At 37.2% G+C, this 18,050-nt stretch overlaps 1 protein-coding gene across 2 annotated transcripts; it reads left to right on the forward strand.

Annotated features, from left to right (window-relative positions):
• The first annotated feature begins 5,533 nt into the window (after positions 1-5,533).
• Positions 5,534-16,403, forward strand: LOC110050032 (cysteine-rich motor neuron 1 protein-like). Of its 2 annotated transcripts, none has more exons than XM_020755898.2 (7): positions 5,534-5,613; positions 10,990-11,094; positions 11,364-11,397; positions 12,691-12,903; positions 13,609-13,776; positions 14,635-14,810; positions 16,255-16,403. In XM_020755898.2, the coding sequence occupies exons 2-6, from the start codon at positions 11,011-11,013 to the stop codon at positions 14,790-14,792; spliced, it is 657 nt and encodes a 218-aa protein (XP_020611557.2). In that variant the 5' UTR covers positions 5,534-5,613; positions 10,990-11,010; the 3' UTR covers positions 14,793-14,810; positions 16,255-16,403. The 2 variants fall into 2 exon arrangements, with proteins under 2 accessions (XP_020611557.2, XP_089141628.1); XM_089285502.1 differs by lacking the exon at positions 5,534-5,613 and adding an exon at positions 10,509-10,532.
• The last annotated feature ends 1,647 nt before the right edge of the window (positions 16,404-18,050 follow it).

Below are 18,050 nucleotides of genomic sequence, written 5' to 3' on the forward strand. Positions count from 1 at the left end.
AAAGGAATTATTTTACTGAGAATTAAACGAAAAGTGTAGGGAGAGTTAAAGTTAGAAAACTAAAATATTTAATCACATCATGGCTTCATTTTAGCAACCCTCTATAACAAGAGGATAATGGAATGTACGGTTGCTGTATGTCCGAAAGGAAGTCGCTCTTTATCTCGAAACAATTAGGAATGAATTGTGATTCAGTGAACAGATCGGACTTTTTCTAATTTCCACTTGTGGCTGCGGAAGCCACTCATGGAAATCACTAAGAAGTCTGATCTGTTCACGCGTACAATTAATCCGCTATTGTTTTCCAAACAGACCGATTTCCTATTCTTATCACTGTAACACGCATTATTTGTCAAAGACTCCGTTATTTGTCTGTATATAATTTAGTCTTAAGGTTTCTGGGAAACCGTATCGCACACAAAAACTCAGAATCAATCAGAATAGCTTTAGCCAGACCACTAAACTTTGAGAGTATACCAACAAAATAAGAGCGAATATCGCACGAAAATGAGACTATTCCGCAGTGAATCATAGTAGTGGTTATCGATCCTTCTCGTCCACAGGGACCGCGCTCCTTTTGGTCAGCAGTGACCAAAAGGAGCGTGACCCTGGGGTAGAGAATGAACGTTGCCAAGTCTTTAGAGTGCGTGCGGACTTGTTTTACTTTTGAGTTCATTTTTATTTTTTACTTCTTCTCGTCAAACAAAGGAAACAGTGCACGTATCAAGGCAGGCTAACAGGTCTTTGGTTAAAATAACAGCTAATATAATTCCCTGCCGGTAAACCTCATAAGAGCCTATTGGACATAGGGTGGTTTTTATGACTGATTGTTTATCATAAGAGATCAAATTAATATTTGTCAGGTCTTAATTAAGTATTTTATTCACGATTAATGAAATGATATTAGTCATCGTGGAATACGGAGTCTAATCAGCCCCGTCGTGACTCCGTGAAATTCTCTTGGAACGAAAATAGAACTGCGGAGAAATACTCAAAGCTTTATACAACAATCAACGTGATATTTGGTGAATGTGGAGTGGCTGCAGCCGTTTTTACTTGAAGCTCAACTGCGGTGAATATGGACAACATTATCGCCATCTGAGGAGGCGTATTTGCGTCATTTAAAACGTCTGATGCTTATTAAATCCAATTTAGTCAGGAGCCTAATGGGCTCCTGATTCAGTATAGTACTGGAGCCGCTTCCGGACAGCTGAAGAATTAAAAAAGTCAAAACTTTTATTTAACAAAGAAATTACTGATCCGTACAAGTATAACATTAAACAAAAGTAGCTTAAGCGATTTAATCAATGAAAAACCTAAAATTCAATTTACTTTGCATATTTACTTATATTGATGCGAAACATTGGCTTATAAAAGCGTTGCTAGGCTTAGTCTGTTTACACACAACGGATTGTCTATGAAGACTTCGGATCTTAAAAGTCACCCTCTTAACTAAGGTAAGTTGTACGGTCGCCGTTTTCAAAACACTAGAAAATAGCGTCGTCAGACAACTCGCTGTATCGTATAAACAAGATTCTCTCTGACTCGAATTCTTTGAAAGTTTTTCACATTCTCATTGACTGAAGGAAAAGGTGATTAAAACTGAATATGATGTTTTACTCATATGACACTAAAAGAGATAGGGGTTGTAAAAAGTGGTACTGCGGATGTGCCCTAACTAGCGACGCTTCTCATGATTTCTGGCAGAGCTCAATCACGGTATTTTGAGTTATTCTGGCCACGAACAAAATTACCTTTAAATTGAAGGAAACCTGAAAATAATAGTTTACTAAGATAGAAAAGCACCAAAACCATAAAGGAACAAGGATGGTTAAGGATGGAGAAGAATAGTAGGGATTATAAACGACAAATTCAATTACAAATATGATTAAACGTTTCAAGATGAGCAATCCGTGACTTTTTATCTCGATTGCATACTTTTGAGTCGAAACTTTAAAAGTCATAGAACAATGTAACGTGCCAACCATAGAATGCGACGCGGATTTCACTCTATACAATATAGTTTTTGCTCTTTACTTAGAAAACTAGACGAATAAATAAGCATAAAAAAACTCAGACATTCTTTAAAATTCAAAGATTAGGTAAATGTGACACCATCAATGATTAATGCACAATATTTTCAAACTGGCGCACGCTTATTTTCGTGCTTGTGGTCAAACCCCGAACTCAGGACGCCATGATCACAAAACGCAATTTTGACGAAAATAAATAAATAAATAAATAAATAAATAAATAAACAAACACCTCCATTCACTTTGATCAAAGCTACTACGAAACTTTTTGAGTCGAAACTTTAAAAGTCATAGAACAATGTAACGTGCCAACCATAGAATGCGACGCGAATTTCACTCTATACAATATAGTTTTTGCTCTTTTACTTAGAAAACTAGACGAATAAATAAGCATAAAAAAACTCAGACATTCTTTAGAATTCAAAGATTAGGTAAATGCGACACCATCAATGATTAATGCACAATATTTTCAAACTGGCGCACGCTTATTTTCGTGCTTGTGGTCAAACCCCGAACTCAGGACGCCGTGATCACAAAACGCAATTTTGACGAAAATAAATAAATAAATAAATAAATAAATAAACAAACACCTCCATTCACTTTGATCAAAGCTACTACGAAAAAATAAAAACTACCATCTGGTCTAATTTGAGTTCGACTAATACGCGAATTTTGGTCTAAATAGAGTTCGACTATTAAGTACACGAATTTTGCTGAAATATCATATTAACTTAAATTAAATTCCAACTAACTGTTGCTGAATTCAGCTTTCCTATTGGTTCTCTTCTTATGTGTTATCACTGACCATATTTGGTGAATCGAGACGCGATCTGTTTCAATCTATTTTTGATCTGTTTTGTTCGTCCTGACCTTTTTTTTCGACCTGACCGTTCCGACAAAACTTTTGCAATGACTAAAATTATTAAAGTAAAGGAGCATTTACCGGTCAAAATGTCAAAATTTACTACCGACGTAATACACAGTATTGGATTAAGAGTCTTGTGCCAGATCTTCAGTACAAGCGAATTGACAGGAGACGAAAAGCAGCAAATAATTCGCAGTACTGAGGCCCAAAACTAACACAGCTTTTTTTCAGAAAGTGAAAGTAGTTTGAATTGACGGTTACCACCTTACATTTGAGTCTTCTCGACGAACTTGATCGAAAGATGAAAGTAAATTCAATCCACGACATATACACAGTTGATATCTTAGACACAGTGTGCTTTAATGTCTGACCGCGAATGACTGATCAGGCGAGAAAGATTTCTTCTGTCTGGTTATTGCAGCATTAGGGTTTTTGAGAACCTTTTGGCAAATAGGCTCGAATGCCTCTATTTGGGAATTGAGCCTGCGCTACAAAACAAGTCAATTCGACATTTCCAGTGACGTCAGACCAACAATCGTTGAGTGTATTTTATAAAAAGAGAACAACGAGACACGAAAAAGATAAAACTGACGGTTGTCCAAAGAGATTTTTAATACGTCAATTATTGCCTCCTCCTCCTTCCTTTCATATTTCTTTTAAATTTTAGCTAAAGGGGTCGACCATCTTATTTTGAGTTCTACTTCTTTCTCCCAATTGCGGTTACGAATAATTACGTAGCTTCAATTTCCACCCACTCCACCCCCTTCAAATGCACATTCTTTGCTTTCTTGGGTTTTTCACTGACATTGATTCATTGATTAAAGTTCTCGGCTGTCAAACAAAAACTAAGAATTAAAGCTGGTAATAATTTCGCTAAAAACTTTTTCATCTTTTTCCGCTCGTTTCTTGAGCGGAAATCAATATTATTCAGCAGTGAAGTGAGGCAAGCTTTGAAGTTAAATGTCTGTTGATGATTAATAATCTAACTCCGACAGATTTGTTTGTACATGGAAAATTAAACTATTCACTAGCAAGGAGTTGCGCGAACACGTTTGACACAAATGTTTTTTTCTTCATTTTATACATGTTGTTGCCACGACAAGAGTAAAACTGCAACAAAAATGAACAAGAGAGTTACTTTTTATACTACCAAATCACTGAAGTTCACATTTAAAGTGTAAGGCATATATTTATTCTAGGGATGACTTGATTATGGATTATATTAAAGATTATTTAACCGTACTTGATGCGTGCATGTTATATTGTCTTCCGTGTGTTTATATGAGGCTGTTATGATTTAGCGCATGCAAAAAAAATAATAAATTTTGCCAGAGTTGTTAAAAACGTGCGTCACTAAAGCTTACCTAGGATTAATTGATTTACAGCGAAAACGAAATCACCTTTTAGCGAGAAATTCGTCAAGCTTTAATATTTTTATTCTCTTTTATTACACCTTTGTACCATGTCAGTCCTGGAAAGGTACAAAAGAAAGAGCACCGATAATTTCAAGTAAACCACTCGGGGGCCAAAAAGAACACAAATATTATTGAGATCAAAGGCTGACTCGACGAGTTTAGTGTGAGCTAAGATTTTGATGATTAAGAGGACATGTGATTTCCTGTTTGGAAAAACTAATATATAAGGTGTAATTTCGGGTCCAATCTTGTTTGGTACTTTCGAGGGTTAGTTTTTAAAGGTGTATGGTATTTTTCGGGACATCTAGAGTGTCTTTTCGGATTGTACGCTTACCCTTGGCCAAATTCGAGACAAAACAACATCACTTGAGGGTTAAGCGTTTGCTATACCAGTGAATTCCGAAAAATGATTTCCGGACAATTTAAGTTTCCCCTATAATATATATTGCGAAAGGTTTGATGCTCAAATTAAAATATTCTCGTAAGTAAAATTAAAAGAAATGTCTGGTAATTCATGGCGGCCAAGGTTGTTACGTGCGCTCTACTAGGGGTGGCAAATGTGTAGCCCAATTAGGGCGCCTAGCAGGCTGTGTTTAGATAAACTTTGATTTATTGTCTACCAAAGCGGCGCCAAACTTTATTTACTTACCATAATGTTTAGATTTGACTTTATTGCTTCTTAAATCAGATATGGGATCAAATGCGTTTAGTAATTCGACTTTCATTCATTTTGTGCTGTCAAATTTACATATATGTTAGTGAGGCATAAAATAATGCTGGTGAAAAAATGTGAAGGGGAAAAAGAGGACTTCAGATTAACTATGTGTAAAATATGAGTTGAGAAACTGGCAAAGCCCTTTCTTGTTAACTATGTTTAAAATCTGTACGTAAGCAGTTGCATTGATAGGTAGGTCTGTTACAAGATATGAACACTTATTGTCGGTTCGATCGCTCTTCAACAATAAACGAGAAAATACTATCCTCGATTTGAATCTCACAAGTTCCTGGACCCTCACAAAATTAATTTAAATTTATTATGGTGGTCGCAAGTATTAAATAGATTTAAGGCAGTAATTAAGATCTCCTCAGATTCAATAAGTTTTAACTCAACTCGAAGTCGTTAATGAATGCCAGGGAGCTTTAATTTCATAACGTAGTGTTAGCATGAACAATGGTGTTCAATTACCCAACAATAAAAACATAGTCATATTACGTCTGACACAGGAAATATTACTTGCATTTCGCATTGAAGACATAGTGGAAACGTTAACTTTTGAAGGGGAGGTTTTTGTCAGTTTGGGTAAGATATATTAACAGGTTTACGGGTTTGTGTTTAAGGGAACACAGCGGGGTACAAGCCATATTACTAAGCCCTTTACTATTGCTTTCAGTAATGTTTTTATCTATTTAAAGTATTGTTTATGACACGAAAAAGTTCGAGTTTCGTTTCGAACACGATAGGTACTGAAGATGGCCGATTAATTCTGTGTAGGAAAATCGCCGAGTGAAGCATAAAACTGCCGCTGTAATGTACCAAAACGTTCTCCTTGATGTTATCAAGGTTTCAAAAGAACGTAAACTGCTATTCGACTCAAATCAGGGCGACCCGGTCAAAGATGCGAGGTTGATTCCCTGCCAACTGGAAATCTTCCTGAGACCATTCGAAGAATTTCTTACCTGGTGTTTGCTAATTGGACGGGACTGAAACATGGCGACGGTTTCTAACATTTCGAATGACTGACAGATAGACCTATATAACCTGAAAGAAAATCTTTCAACAATTGAAGTAAATTTTAAAGATTGCGCAACATACAACCAAATACAATTCAAATTCGTACGAACAAACATTCAACAAAAATTCAAGTTTAGAAATATCCTTGATTATCAAAAAGTTTAAACCTAAGAATTTTGCGAAAGTGATCATGTTTGAAAGAAATATAATGTTTTCTGGTTGAAAAGATTAAAACATACGCTTTCGGCTATCAGTGTATATAGCCTTAAACGGATAGAAAATGTATTTTTGATCATTTTTGATAAATATAAAATGTTAATTTGTCACCAGCGTGGGACAAAGACTTGTATTTAACTGCATCTCGGTTCACTGGAACATAGTTCAAAGACTAAATTCTCGATTATTGGTCTACATGCAAGAACAGCCAGCTATTTTGCTGCGATAAATATGCCAAGGAGATTGCCAAAGTCTTGCTTTATTATACTGCAACAGAAGGGAAGAAAACGTTGACAGTGGAGAAAGCAAAGAAATATCAAATAAAAAAGTGAAATTTCACCAGAATAACTCTTTGCAGCCAGTCAAAAATCAAAATCGACTCTCATCTTTCCAATTCTGTAGTTTTTCCAGAAAATACTTGTTTTATATTTCTGTATAGAATCTTCTTATCCAAATTATTTGTACATTTGGTGACATAAGGCAACATCGTATTTCAATTAGGTAAGAAAACTTTGTATAATCTTCTAGCAGGACACAACCCCTTTAAGCATAAAACAGAGTTGATTACTCTTTTTCTCCTCATCATCACCTGACCGCTTGAAAATGGATTAATGTAAGAAGAAGACAAGCTATAAGCCTATAATGTCCGAATTTCTAGAATATGAGAGAGCAATCAAGGATTTACACTACTCTTGATATTCGAAAATTCTTGAAAATTGCACTAATCTTAAGGCGAGTACAATTTTTCATTCATTAGATTTACATGCGGCAGTGCAAATCAAAAGTTAAAGATACATTTGCCATTCTCAGCCAATCACAATGAAGTAATTTTCACAGTCATATCATAAAGCATATCATAGATGTCAAAAGCTATTTTTGAACACGCAACAAAAAGTTTGATTGAAAATTGAGAAAATCTCTTTTGCAAATAACATTCAGCTTAAAAAAGTTGAAATTTAGCAATACACTCTTCTTTTTTTAATAAGAATATTATTTTTCCGGCCCAGGCTGTTATTTTTCTGCCGAAAATTCTACTGAATATCGTTAAATTACAGCGTATAAAATTCCCGTTTTATATGTCCCATCATGACTTTGATGGCGCGGAAGAAAATTCGGAGCCAGACTGCAGGCAATAAAACCTGATATGACACACATACCGTCTTGAAGAAATGTTATTAGTATCGAACATACAGCTAGTGCTGTCCTTGTTGTCTTTTGGATGTTGTGCCATTTAGAGAAAGGAAGAATGAGAAGAATTTTACACTGTTGAGTTCAAAATATATTTGACTGAATTTATGAAAACCGTGTTAAGACTTTGCACTAAAACAGCCATATGTAATTTGATTTCACAACTCAAAAAGGCCTTAAAATCACTCCAAGCAATGAAAAAAAAAAAACAGATAGAAAGGACAGCACGAAAAGGAGGGTAAGAGAGTGGAGGAAGAAAACGACTGACATTCTTTTTAATTTTAACTCTGTTTTCATGAATCCAGGCAAATATCTCAACAGAACAGAACAGAAAGGCCGAAACATGAGCGCGTCGAATCACTGTCGATCTTTCTAAAACATCTGGAGTTAAACTAGGGTATCAGTTCCTGATCATTTCAGACCTTCTGTGCCAATAATTATCTCAACGGAACGGGACTAGATGACCTGGAAAGGCCGAAAAATGAGCGTGTTGAATTACCGTCGATATTTCTAAACGATCTGGAGTCAAACTGGGGCATTCTCTGATAATTTCAGATCATTTTGCACCAAAACAACCATACTGTATGTACTTTGATTTTACAATTCCAAAAGACCTTAGAATCACTTAGAATAACAGAAATGTCAAGCGATTTCAAGCATTATTTTGGATTTACAGCTGAGGAAATTTTCGAGTTTGGACATACTATATATTATCTCGATGTTTTGACATTTAGTCCACAATGAAAATAATCAGTTGTTCAGAAATGCCAAGCGACTCTAAATAATGTTTTGGTTTTGTAGTGGACGAACTACAAAAGTCTTGACTCACGGGCAAGGCTGTTCAAAACACTAGCTACCCGGCGGTCAAAAATTCGTGGATAATCAATTTCCACAAAAATCATTGTTATTATTAAAAACCTCCCGAGAGTATTTCAGTATTTTGATCTTAGGTCATGAACACCAAGCGATTTTATTCAATGATCTCAGTTTGCAAGTTGTCCGACGAACTTTGTGTGACTCACGGGCAAGGTTTTCCAAAAAAAAACTCTTTATACCCGGCAGTTAAAAATTCTTTCCGTTTTTCCTCCGAAATTTCCATTCGAACCTGCTGAGAATGCTCGATCTGTGCAGAAATACCAATGGATCTCCGAACTGCATTGAATTCACACTTCCCGGCTGCCAGGTAAAAACAAATAAAAGAATCAGGATGCTTTTTAACACAAAGAGTTACGCTCAGATGTTTACTATTCAAGTTGCTTCGTTGAGTTTGTCTCATCTTCCAAGTTCTGCTTACGACGATTCTTTGATTTTTCAACATCATCATTTGTTTTTTGTGTGTGCTTTAGTAGTTTGAACTCGTAAATGGCTCCTTTGTTATCTCGTGAGAACGAGCGTGAACTTTGCTGATTTGCTAATTCGTGGGCCAGCCCGTGCCGAAAACGATCGACATATTGTTCGAGTCTTTCCCAAACGTTCTTCGCAAAACTCATCGTTCACATTGTTTTTCACGAAGAGTGAGGGCTGTCGCATTCTCATCCCCAGTTTCCTCGCATTACGCTAGGAACGTCTGGGACCATGACCCCACATTTGGCGACCAAATACAACGACGACGACGAACGGCTTGCATTTTTTGACTCGGGCCTTCTTACGGAAGCCGGAGTAAATAGAGAGAGGAGAGCGCGAAAAGGAAGAAAGAGAGCGGAGGACAATAAGTGACATTCCTTTTATCTTTATATCATTACTTTCTCTGGCGAGAATAATAAAAAAAAAAACTTGATTTCTTTATCACTGTTTTCATAAATCCAGACACATATAATTATATCGTATTTACAACACAGAAAATTATGTTATCTTCAAAATCGCAGCCTTGGGTTTATTCTTAAAATATTTCTTAAATTTTGTAAATTTCAGCTTTGATATTCTTGTAAAATGCATTCTTACACAAAACGAGTGTAGTACAGAATGAGCAATAGAAAACTTGTTATCATCAGATAAATATTGATAACTATTCCTTATTAATTGAAGAGAAAGCAGATTAAGACCAAGGTTGAAGTTTTCAGTCCATTCTCAAGCTAATGCTCGAGTTCAAACAAATTGAAATTTAGCGGTATAACAAAATGGCCATTACAGATCATTACACAAGAAAATTAGTTGGCAACATATTAATCTGATATTTTTAGCTTAAAACTAAAAGTGGTAGAATACCTTAAGCCTGACAAGTACATAATTAATCTGACTCATGCAAATATCTCGTTTTGTAAACATCCTTCCGGTATTACTTCAGGGAAAACAGCCAACTTTTCAGTTTCTTTTGTTAAATAATAATGAGCTGATGCAGAATCATTCCTTTTAACAAGTAGAAAATTTTACCTCGGAAAGAATCCCGAAAAATAAATACCGTTCAACAAGTAACTGTATAGCATAAAGTTTTACAACAATTTTTAGTTTCCTATGGAAAACATTTCTGAATCTTCAATTTGTAGTTCTTGGCCAGACAACCTTTTTATGCACCGCCTCCTGAAAATAACCTGTAAAACATTGACAAAGTCTGAAGTTTTACAATTTTTTTATTCACTCAAACACGTTGTATCCACGCCACATGTCTGCCATTGTCCAATGGACATTTCTTTCAGAAAAAGTACAACTTTTTTAGCAATAACTAGAGTTTAATTTGTCCAAAAAAGGTTGTTAATAAAATTAACTGCCAATCATTTCTCGACCGGTTGAGAATTAATCTTTCATCGATATTAAAATTTCCCTTTTAAAATATGAGTTAAGATTAGAATTAAATTGAAAATTCAAATTAAATTAAACATTTTTTAGATACTGACAAAAAACAGTGCAATCATATATCGGTGATGATCCACTTTCGTCGATTTAATACGCTTGACAAATCTATATTTTGAGAACATCTTTTTGACGGCTAAAAGTGTCCAAAAGTTGTTTTAATTTACAACTGTCGGTGCGGTAACTTTGACAATTGCATTTAATTAAGCCTTGTGAGGTCTTTTGAAACCCTCCTTTGTCGTTGGGTATTGTTGCTGTTTGGTCGAAAAAAACTTGAGAATTCAATAATATTTCAGGTAAGCTGTGGTTTGACGCTTTAATTTCATCAATCAACAGTCTTGCAAACTGCAATTGACGCCCAATCGATCGATGTCCCTGAGGTAACCGTTTTAAATTTCCTACTCTGTCTGTAAAACTTTGCGTCACTTAATTTTATTCCTGCTCCCACGAATCCTAAAGTCTGCTTTCAATTGGTAATTGGAATTTTTCTACAGGAAAAAAACTGTACCTACACAAGGTTCTCTGGGATCATGAGTTCTTTCCAACTAAAATTAAACTTATAATAACCAACCCTAGCTGATAAGAATAAGAATTTATGGTATAGTTCTAGTATCGGAAGTCATGATGAAAACTTTGATATTTCCACCAAGAATTCTGCGATATGACCTTGCTAGAAATATACAATGAAAGACAATACAATTGTACAATAACTTGTAATGTAACTACTGGATCTCACTTTTTTATTTCTTTCAGAACACACAAGACCTGCTGAGAATGATTGTGGGTGATAACTTCAACGTCGCAATAATTTTCCTCGTTGCTTTGTTAATTTCGTCTGAGAGTCGCTTTGTTAATAAGGTAACATAATTTTTATTTCCTGTATTTCTTTGTATAGGACTGTTCTTAATCACGAAAACCCATCATATTTCTCGTATTATTGTTTTATAGCCGAGAAAAGTAGAATCCCTTCTCTCGTTCGTTTTTGCGTTGTTAAGTTTACGAACTGTCCTGAAATTTCAAAGAATTTTGCCGACAATTGGCAAAGAACAACGAATTTCGTTTGCATTTCTTTTGCAAAGTAATGAAGTGACACTTCTGTGGTTTTTTTTCTTTATTAACATATACAGGTGTCAAAAAAGGAAGCCATAGAGCGCAGATCTGGTAAGTAATAAAAACCGTATTAGGAGTGCAGCTGTACTTGTGCACGAATAAAGGAACTCTGTCACAGCATTTTTCGTTATTTTGGACACGTACAGAACTACCTTTAAATTGAAGGAAACCTGAAAATAGTAGGTTACTGAGATAGGAAAACACCAAAGAGATAATGATAACTCATAAAGGAATAAGGATGGCTAAGGATGGAGAAGATTAACGCGGATTGCAAACGACGAACTTGAAAAATTTAGGCCAAACTTGTCAAAATGAGCAAACTGTGATGTAGCTCCTTTAAAGTATTTTCATAGAAGTCTGACCAGTGCTAGGTTCTAGGTTATTATACTGCAAACACGACTAAGGAGCACCATCTCTTCACTTCATACTCTATCGGCAGTACAAAATGTTGCATTCTTCGTGTGTGGGTAAGGTGAAAAATGTTTGTTCTTTGATGGTCTGTTGATTGAAACTGATTGGTTTTGTTAAGCCGTGACGGTTAAGACTGTAAGGCTCAGCATATAAAATCTGCAAACAATGACTGGTTATGTCTAGAACGTTTCGGTCCGTCTATCATTAGTCAAATCATAAGTCGTTTTGTCAGTCACATACCAGCCACATAACAGTTCTTTTCTGAACAACCCGGACCATCCAGACTATCCCACTAGACAAACTACTGATACTCCTGGGTTCAAACCAATGTGATTTAATAGACACAACTGGCCTCATAGCTCAAAATCGACCCGGCTGAGGTAAGCTACGCAAGAAGAGCATCAACTATCACGGATTCTGTAACATGTGTCCAGTTTTTGTTATCATACATGTAGTTATTACAACTCGCAATCATTAACTTGTTTCTAACTAGCCGTGTGCATGACGTCGTCATTGATTAAGCTGTTTTCTGATGATCATTACACTGGTAGAACGGTCCAAATCTTGACGCTTGAAGCTATTCCTGACATATCATAAGTAAACACAATTTCAAATATCCAGTTCCCACCAATTCATTTTTGTACAGATTGTTAAACTAAGAAACTGATAAATAAAATAAAATGGTTAACATTAGGCGTATCAAAAAAATATATATATTTTGGTTTCTTTTCTTGTTTTTGTTTTGTTTTGTTTTGTTTTGTTTTTGGTTTACTTGTTTCATTCATTCGCTCGCTACATTGTGGTAAGTCAAAGCTTCTGCCACCACATTTGGCCTGCCGTTTCACAGGCCTTCACCTCGGCAATCATTCTTATATCAAAACAGAAAGAGCACATCTTTTGCAGTTAAAGTCTTGGTTCCATTTTCATTTACAGCCACCTGCAATGCCAATAACAAGACATATAACCTTGGAGAGACAATTGTATATCACAAAGTCACTGATCCTGTGGAAAATGCCATGTGTGACGTATGCCAATGTTCTGCTGGGGGAATTACCGGCTGTACGCCTTATGCCTGTGACTTGGGCGTAATGCCATCGCTCTGCGACAATTGGATAACAAAGGAAGAAAGATGCTGTCCTATCTGCGGTAAGAAAAGAAATTTAAAAAATGACATACCATCAAAGGAACATTTATATTTCGATCTACAGAGAACAGTTCCGACCCGTGACTAACTAACCAACCAACGATTAAGATTTTGTTTTCTTCATGGAGAGGGAGAGATGGAAGAAGACACGGGGAAGGGGGAGGGGAGGAAAGGAGGGATTAGGGAAGGGACAGAAGGAGGGAGGGAGGGGCATGATTGGAGTCTAGCCCGTTTCTGGATCGTAGCCTCAGTAAAGGGTAAGGTAAAGTCTGCATACGAGCCAAGTAGCCCACCAGGCCGGAGCTTAGCCCGGTTTCTGTAGCATGAAGCGACTAGGAGTATTTCTACTCCCCTAGTCCATCGCAGGGTTACCCCCAGCATTAAGTTCGCCGGTACCCATTTATACACCTGGGTGGAGAGAGGCACTGTGAGAGTAAAGTGTCTTGCCCAAGAACACAACACAATGTCCCCGGCCAGGGCTCGAACCCGGACCGCTCGATCCGGAGACGAGCACACTAACCATGAGGCCACCGCGCCTCCCAAAGGATCGTAGCCTCGGGTGGGTGTTTAACTATATGAGGATGAAACAGCTACGGAATCCCATCTGTTGGTCTCCTCACTGCATTGAGTCAGAGGAGAAAAAACTGAAGTCATATCAGGTTTCATTTTTGTGGCAATTTTTTCTCGTTTCTTTCTTCTCATTTTAGAAACCTGCTCGAATAATGCCAATCCTTGGATTAAACGTTTGAGTTCTGGCGACTGCTACGAGTGTTCTTGCAATGGTGAAGATGTTAATTGTCATCTTACCTGGTGTGCACCATGCCCGGGCGTCACTGTTAACATTCCTGGACAGTGCTGCCCCCAATGCACTCCAAGTAAGTAGGGAAATATAGCAATTGGGTCTGCGAGACCCATGACTTGTGAATTAAGAAAATGTATTATTACTTTTAAACTTAAATTAACCAACATTTTAAAACGAAAGGGGATGGTGAAGGTTACCAAAAGGCAAGTATACTTTTTCCATTCTTACAAAATTAAAGTAGGTGGAACGCTCATAAAAACCATCACAAACAAACATTTCGCTGAAATAGCCATTATCAGTAAAAATTCCATTTAAGAGATTAAGAAGACAAATTTGTACAGTTGAGGTACTGATCAAAATGATTCTCGTTTCCGCCACCCAGGCCCATTTTTTATCCCATTGCGGCTCAGATAAAAACTGCCCATGGGACCAGGGAACAGCTGCGCGTACTTAAGGCCGAGATATCAAGTGTGCTAACGGGTAACTAAGAGACTGTGAAAGATCGAGAAACGCGCATTTGATCGTTTTAAGATCGAGTGTATAGTGGTACTACTATATAGCAGATACTTTGTTGAAAAAACAAAGAATACCTTTGATATTTTGCTTCCTTCCTTTCTTTCTCTTTTGAATTACTTTATATCCATTTAAGTTTCGCGCATCAAGCGGGGAGAGAAGTTTATTTTGTTTTGTTTATCCTAAACATTTATCAATACTTAACTGAACTGGCTTGTTCGATCCGTATTCGTAAATACTGGTGACCTTGTCATTTTTCAAGAACTCGACCAGTATGTCTGGGACCGATACGGACCCCTCTTTAAATCAATAACATACATATCTGGGTAGTTACAGTTTGAGTTATCTGAATTTTTGATAATTACATTTATTAATTAAAACACTGCATAATTCTGTTATTGACCTGAATTCTGCACAGCAACGCATCCGCCAGACTCCTTCACGATCCAGTGGACCACAACCCAGGCGTCGCCAAACTTTCCTCCGAACTTTCCTGGTTTCCCATTTCGCAAGCGTGACGTGATATCACCAGATGAACAGATTGACGACAAAGAGCATGATAGCAAGGAGCAATAAACATCACGTGACTAAAAAGTAAGTTAACAAGAGATATGAGAGAGACACTTAGTTATACTTGTGCAAAATAAAGAAAACTGGCAAGAATTTCTACCAAATGTCTCTGAAATGACCATTTTTCAGCATTTTTGGCATAAGCTTTATCACCTAAAGTGTTAGCTTTCAAATACTGTGCACTCAAAAGAGTTTCTTTCAAGCTCTCAAAGATGAAACTTAACGAGCTGAGGAAATTGATTTACACATCAAGTTTACGGAATTTCAGAATTGTGATGTGAGAAACTACCACGAACGTCTACTAACGGCCACTGTATTTTCGTCGCAGTCAAGAGATTAGGGAGCTTGAGCAACGACGACGGCGACGCCGAGGACGACGCCTAATAAAAAATGATTTTTTTTTTTTTTTTTATCAGCAAAATTCGCATTCGTCTAGTTCTGCTCAGTACGCCAACGACTCTAAAACCGTGCTCAGGTTAAATAAACAATGACTTTGTTCAATTTCAAATGGTAATAGGAAAAATTAGCCGTCGTCGTTCGCGTTCCTCAAACTTCGCAGAAATTGTTCACGTTCTTGTTTTGCAGAGAACGGCAAAGAAATGTACGAACATTTATAACGCACGTGCACTGGCACTGTTTTGCTCATTAAACCTTTTGTTTGGTAACGTTCTCGTTGCCGTCGTCGTCTTGGTTTGTTTAAACTCCCTCTTCAGGCCCTCATTTTAATCTTACAAAAATGGCCACCTGTCCACAATGGCCAGTAAACCCTCCCTCCAGGGTGGCCGTTGTAGAAAGGTTTGACTGTACGATACCATGAACGTTTAAAACTTTTGAGTTTTTTTCTCTGATTTCCAAGCTTATTGGCGTGTGAGAATTTCAGGTTGAAGCTGGCCCTATAGTAAAATGAGGTGCTTTGAACGTTTCGGAGAATTGTGGACGTCATTTTGTGTTTTGTGTGACTAAAATCAGAGAAGTGTACTATATTTAAATCATATCGACAAATATGTGTAGACTATCAACGTCACTCAATTGAGTTCAAATAACGCACGCGCGTTGTTTGCATATGTTTTCTTGTTGAATTATGTTTCGATACGACCTTTCGTATTCGTCCGTTGTACCACGCACTTTTATTACGGAGTTAAAGAAAACCAAACCGCCAACGGAAACGGAACGCTGTGCACGCTGCCCACGTGCGTTATAATTTTTGGTACATTTCTTTGCCGTCCTCCGTAAAACGACTGCGTGAAAAGACCAAATTATCTTGTATAATGAGACGTCGACTGCCTTCAGGCCATGAATTAGAGGTGGTAGTCAAGTCAGGTTAAATGATACGAAAATGACTGACTAAGTGTTTTCTTCAGACTACAACAACGTGGCTTTGTGGTCCTTAGGCGGGGTATCACTGTGTGTGTAGATGTTTTCTCTCCTCACCTCGTTTAAACTGAGTCACATCTTTTCCTTATTCCAGGATTTCAAGGATAGATAGATGGTAGAAAAAGACGCTAACATTGCTACAAACGCAGGAAACGACAACAGACTAGACTTGTGATTTTAGAGCTGTTTGTAGCTGTTTACTGTAATTTATGAATAATTGACAATAAATCGGGATTCACGGTTTATAGTATCCACTATATTTTTGGCATAAAGTCCTTCGAGCGACTCTAACTCTGATAAAAGTCACCCGAGTTTGGGCGCTTTTCACAATCACCATCCATTGTTCCAATGCAACATTTCAAAATGAAGGCTAGTGAAGTTTACCTGGAATTTTGAAATATTACTCACAGCCGGTATGCATCTGTCAATAATTGTAGAAAATTCCAGAATACTCACATTTAGTGTATAGACACGGGTGTTGTACTGGAAAATACACGACTCGCAAAGTTCATACGGAACTACATCTGGGGCCCGCGGGGCGCATTTTCCATACCCTTATTAGTGAGGATACTGATGACGCATCATTTCCCGTTTTCCACTGTTGTTGGTTCAAATAGTTAGTCTGTCCATACAGTAAAAAGAAGACTGACGCGATGGCTTCAGGATATGAATTTTATTTTCTCGTGTTAAAAACAATATTTTTCTCACTCGATGCGCTCTTTTGCAAAATATTGTTACCACTGGAAAATAAATTTCATATCTTCGCGCCGCCGTATGTATACAAATAAAGGCCTGTGTCACTATATTGCGCATGCGCGGACATGGATTGGTGTTATAAGGTCTTTAACCAATAGAAATCGTCGACCCAGTACCACAAACCGCCCCGATTTTCTCGTGCGGCTTGTCTTCATTATATGGGATGAGCCACTTTCTCCTGACCCTCCCTACCTTTAGCTTGTCTACGATCTTCACACGTAACGATTCACTTCTCCCAAATACACAGAGTTCGGACATTTCGATTCAGAGAATGTCCATGAAATTCACCAAGAAAATGTGCATGGCCTTAGCATGGGAACAAACTCTCTTTACAGCTCCCAGCCGCTGGCTTGCTTTAAGTGTATTTCATGTCCTTCTCATTAAACGTTTGCTTCGCCCCCTTGCTGAAGATTAATTGATTTTTTTATGAAACGTAGAGAGATTCTGCGCAAGAGATCTTTTATTTTTTATTTTGTTTGGAGAACAGAACTGAGTATAGACCAATTCATTCTGCTGTATATAGTACGAGTGATTAACTGGGCGACGCAAAAGCGTGTAGCTTGCGTTGATTTAATTTATCAGAATAATAACAAATACAATTAGACGACACCAAGTCCTACTAGCAATAATCGTGAACTAATACTAAAAAGGCAGAGCGACAAGAAGTTTCATTTTTATTTTGGTGAACGAAACTTGGGAAAACATTTGAGACGCATGAGAAAATGAACCCATCCGAGGCCATCTGATTGCAACCGGACTGTTCTCCAGCGCGCGGTAAACTGTTTTTATACTCAAATCGGGCTTGCTGCTCTCCAATCAAATTCGAGAATTTTATAATAGTTGATTGAGAGTGACATTTCGTTCCCACATCGAACCGGGACAATTTGGCGTTCGATATATTCCAAATTTGGTACATTTATTATTGAACCAGTAGGCTAAGCATGTTTAAAAACAAAGTATTTTAGGCACATCGTTAGGACAATGTCACTGTAACCAGAATACACCACTTGTGTATACTTTTCATTTTCCACGTTTCCGTGCAGCTGTTAAAATAAGTCATGTTAATTTTAACCCGGCTTGGAATTTGTCTATATTTCCACCAACCTTAGGTTCAAAATACGGCCGGTCAGCTCT

The sequence above is a fragment of the Orbicella faveolata genome, unplaced genomic scaffold (assembly GCF_042242905.1).
Source record: "Orbicella faveolata isolate gen_17 unplaced genomic scaffold, um_ofav_v1 contig_13, whole genome shotgun sequence".
NCBI lineage: Eukaryota > Metazoa > Cnidaria > Anthozoa > Scleractinia > Merulinidae > Orbicella > Orbicella faveolata.

Bases quoted from the DNA above. Each gene is read 5' to 3' on its own strand.
- LOC110050032 (XM_020755898.2), top strand. From the start codon at position 11,011: ATGATTGTGGGTGATAACTTCAACGTCGCAATAATTTTCCTCGTTGCT. The intron at 11,095-11,363 runs GTAACATAATTT...TAACATATACAG, and splicing joins AGAGTCGCTTTGTTAATAAG to GTGTCAAAAAAGGAAGCCAT. The intron at 12,904-13,608 runs GTAAGAAAAGAA...TTCTCATTTTAG, and splicing joins AAGATGCTGTCCTATCTGCG to AAACCTGCTCGAATAATGCC.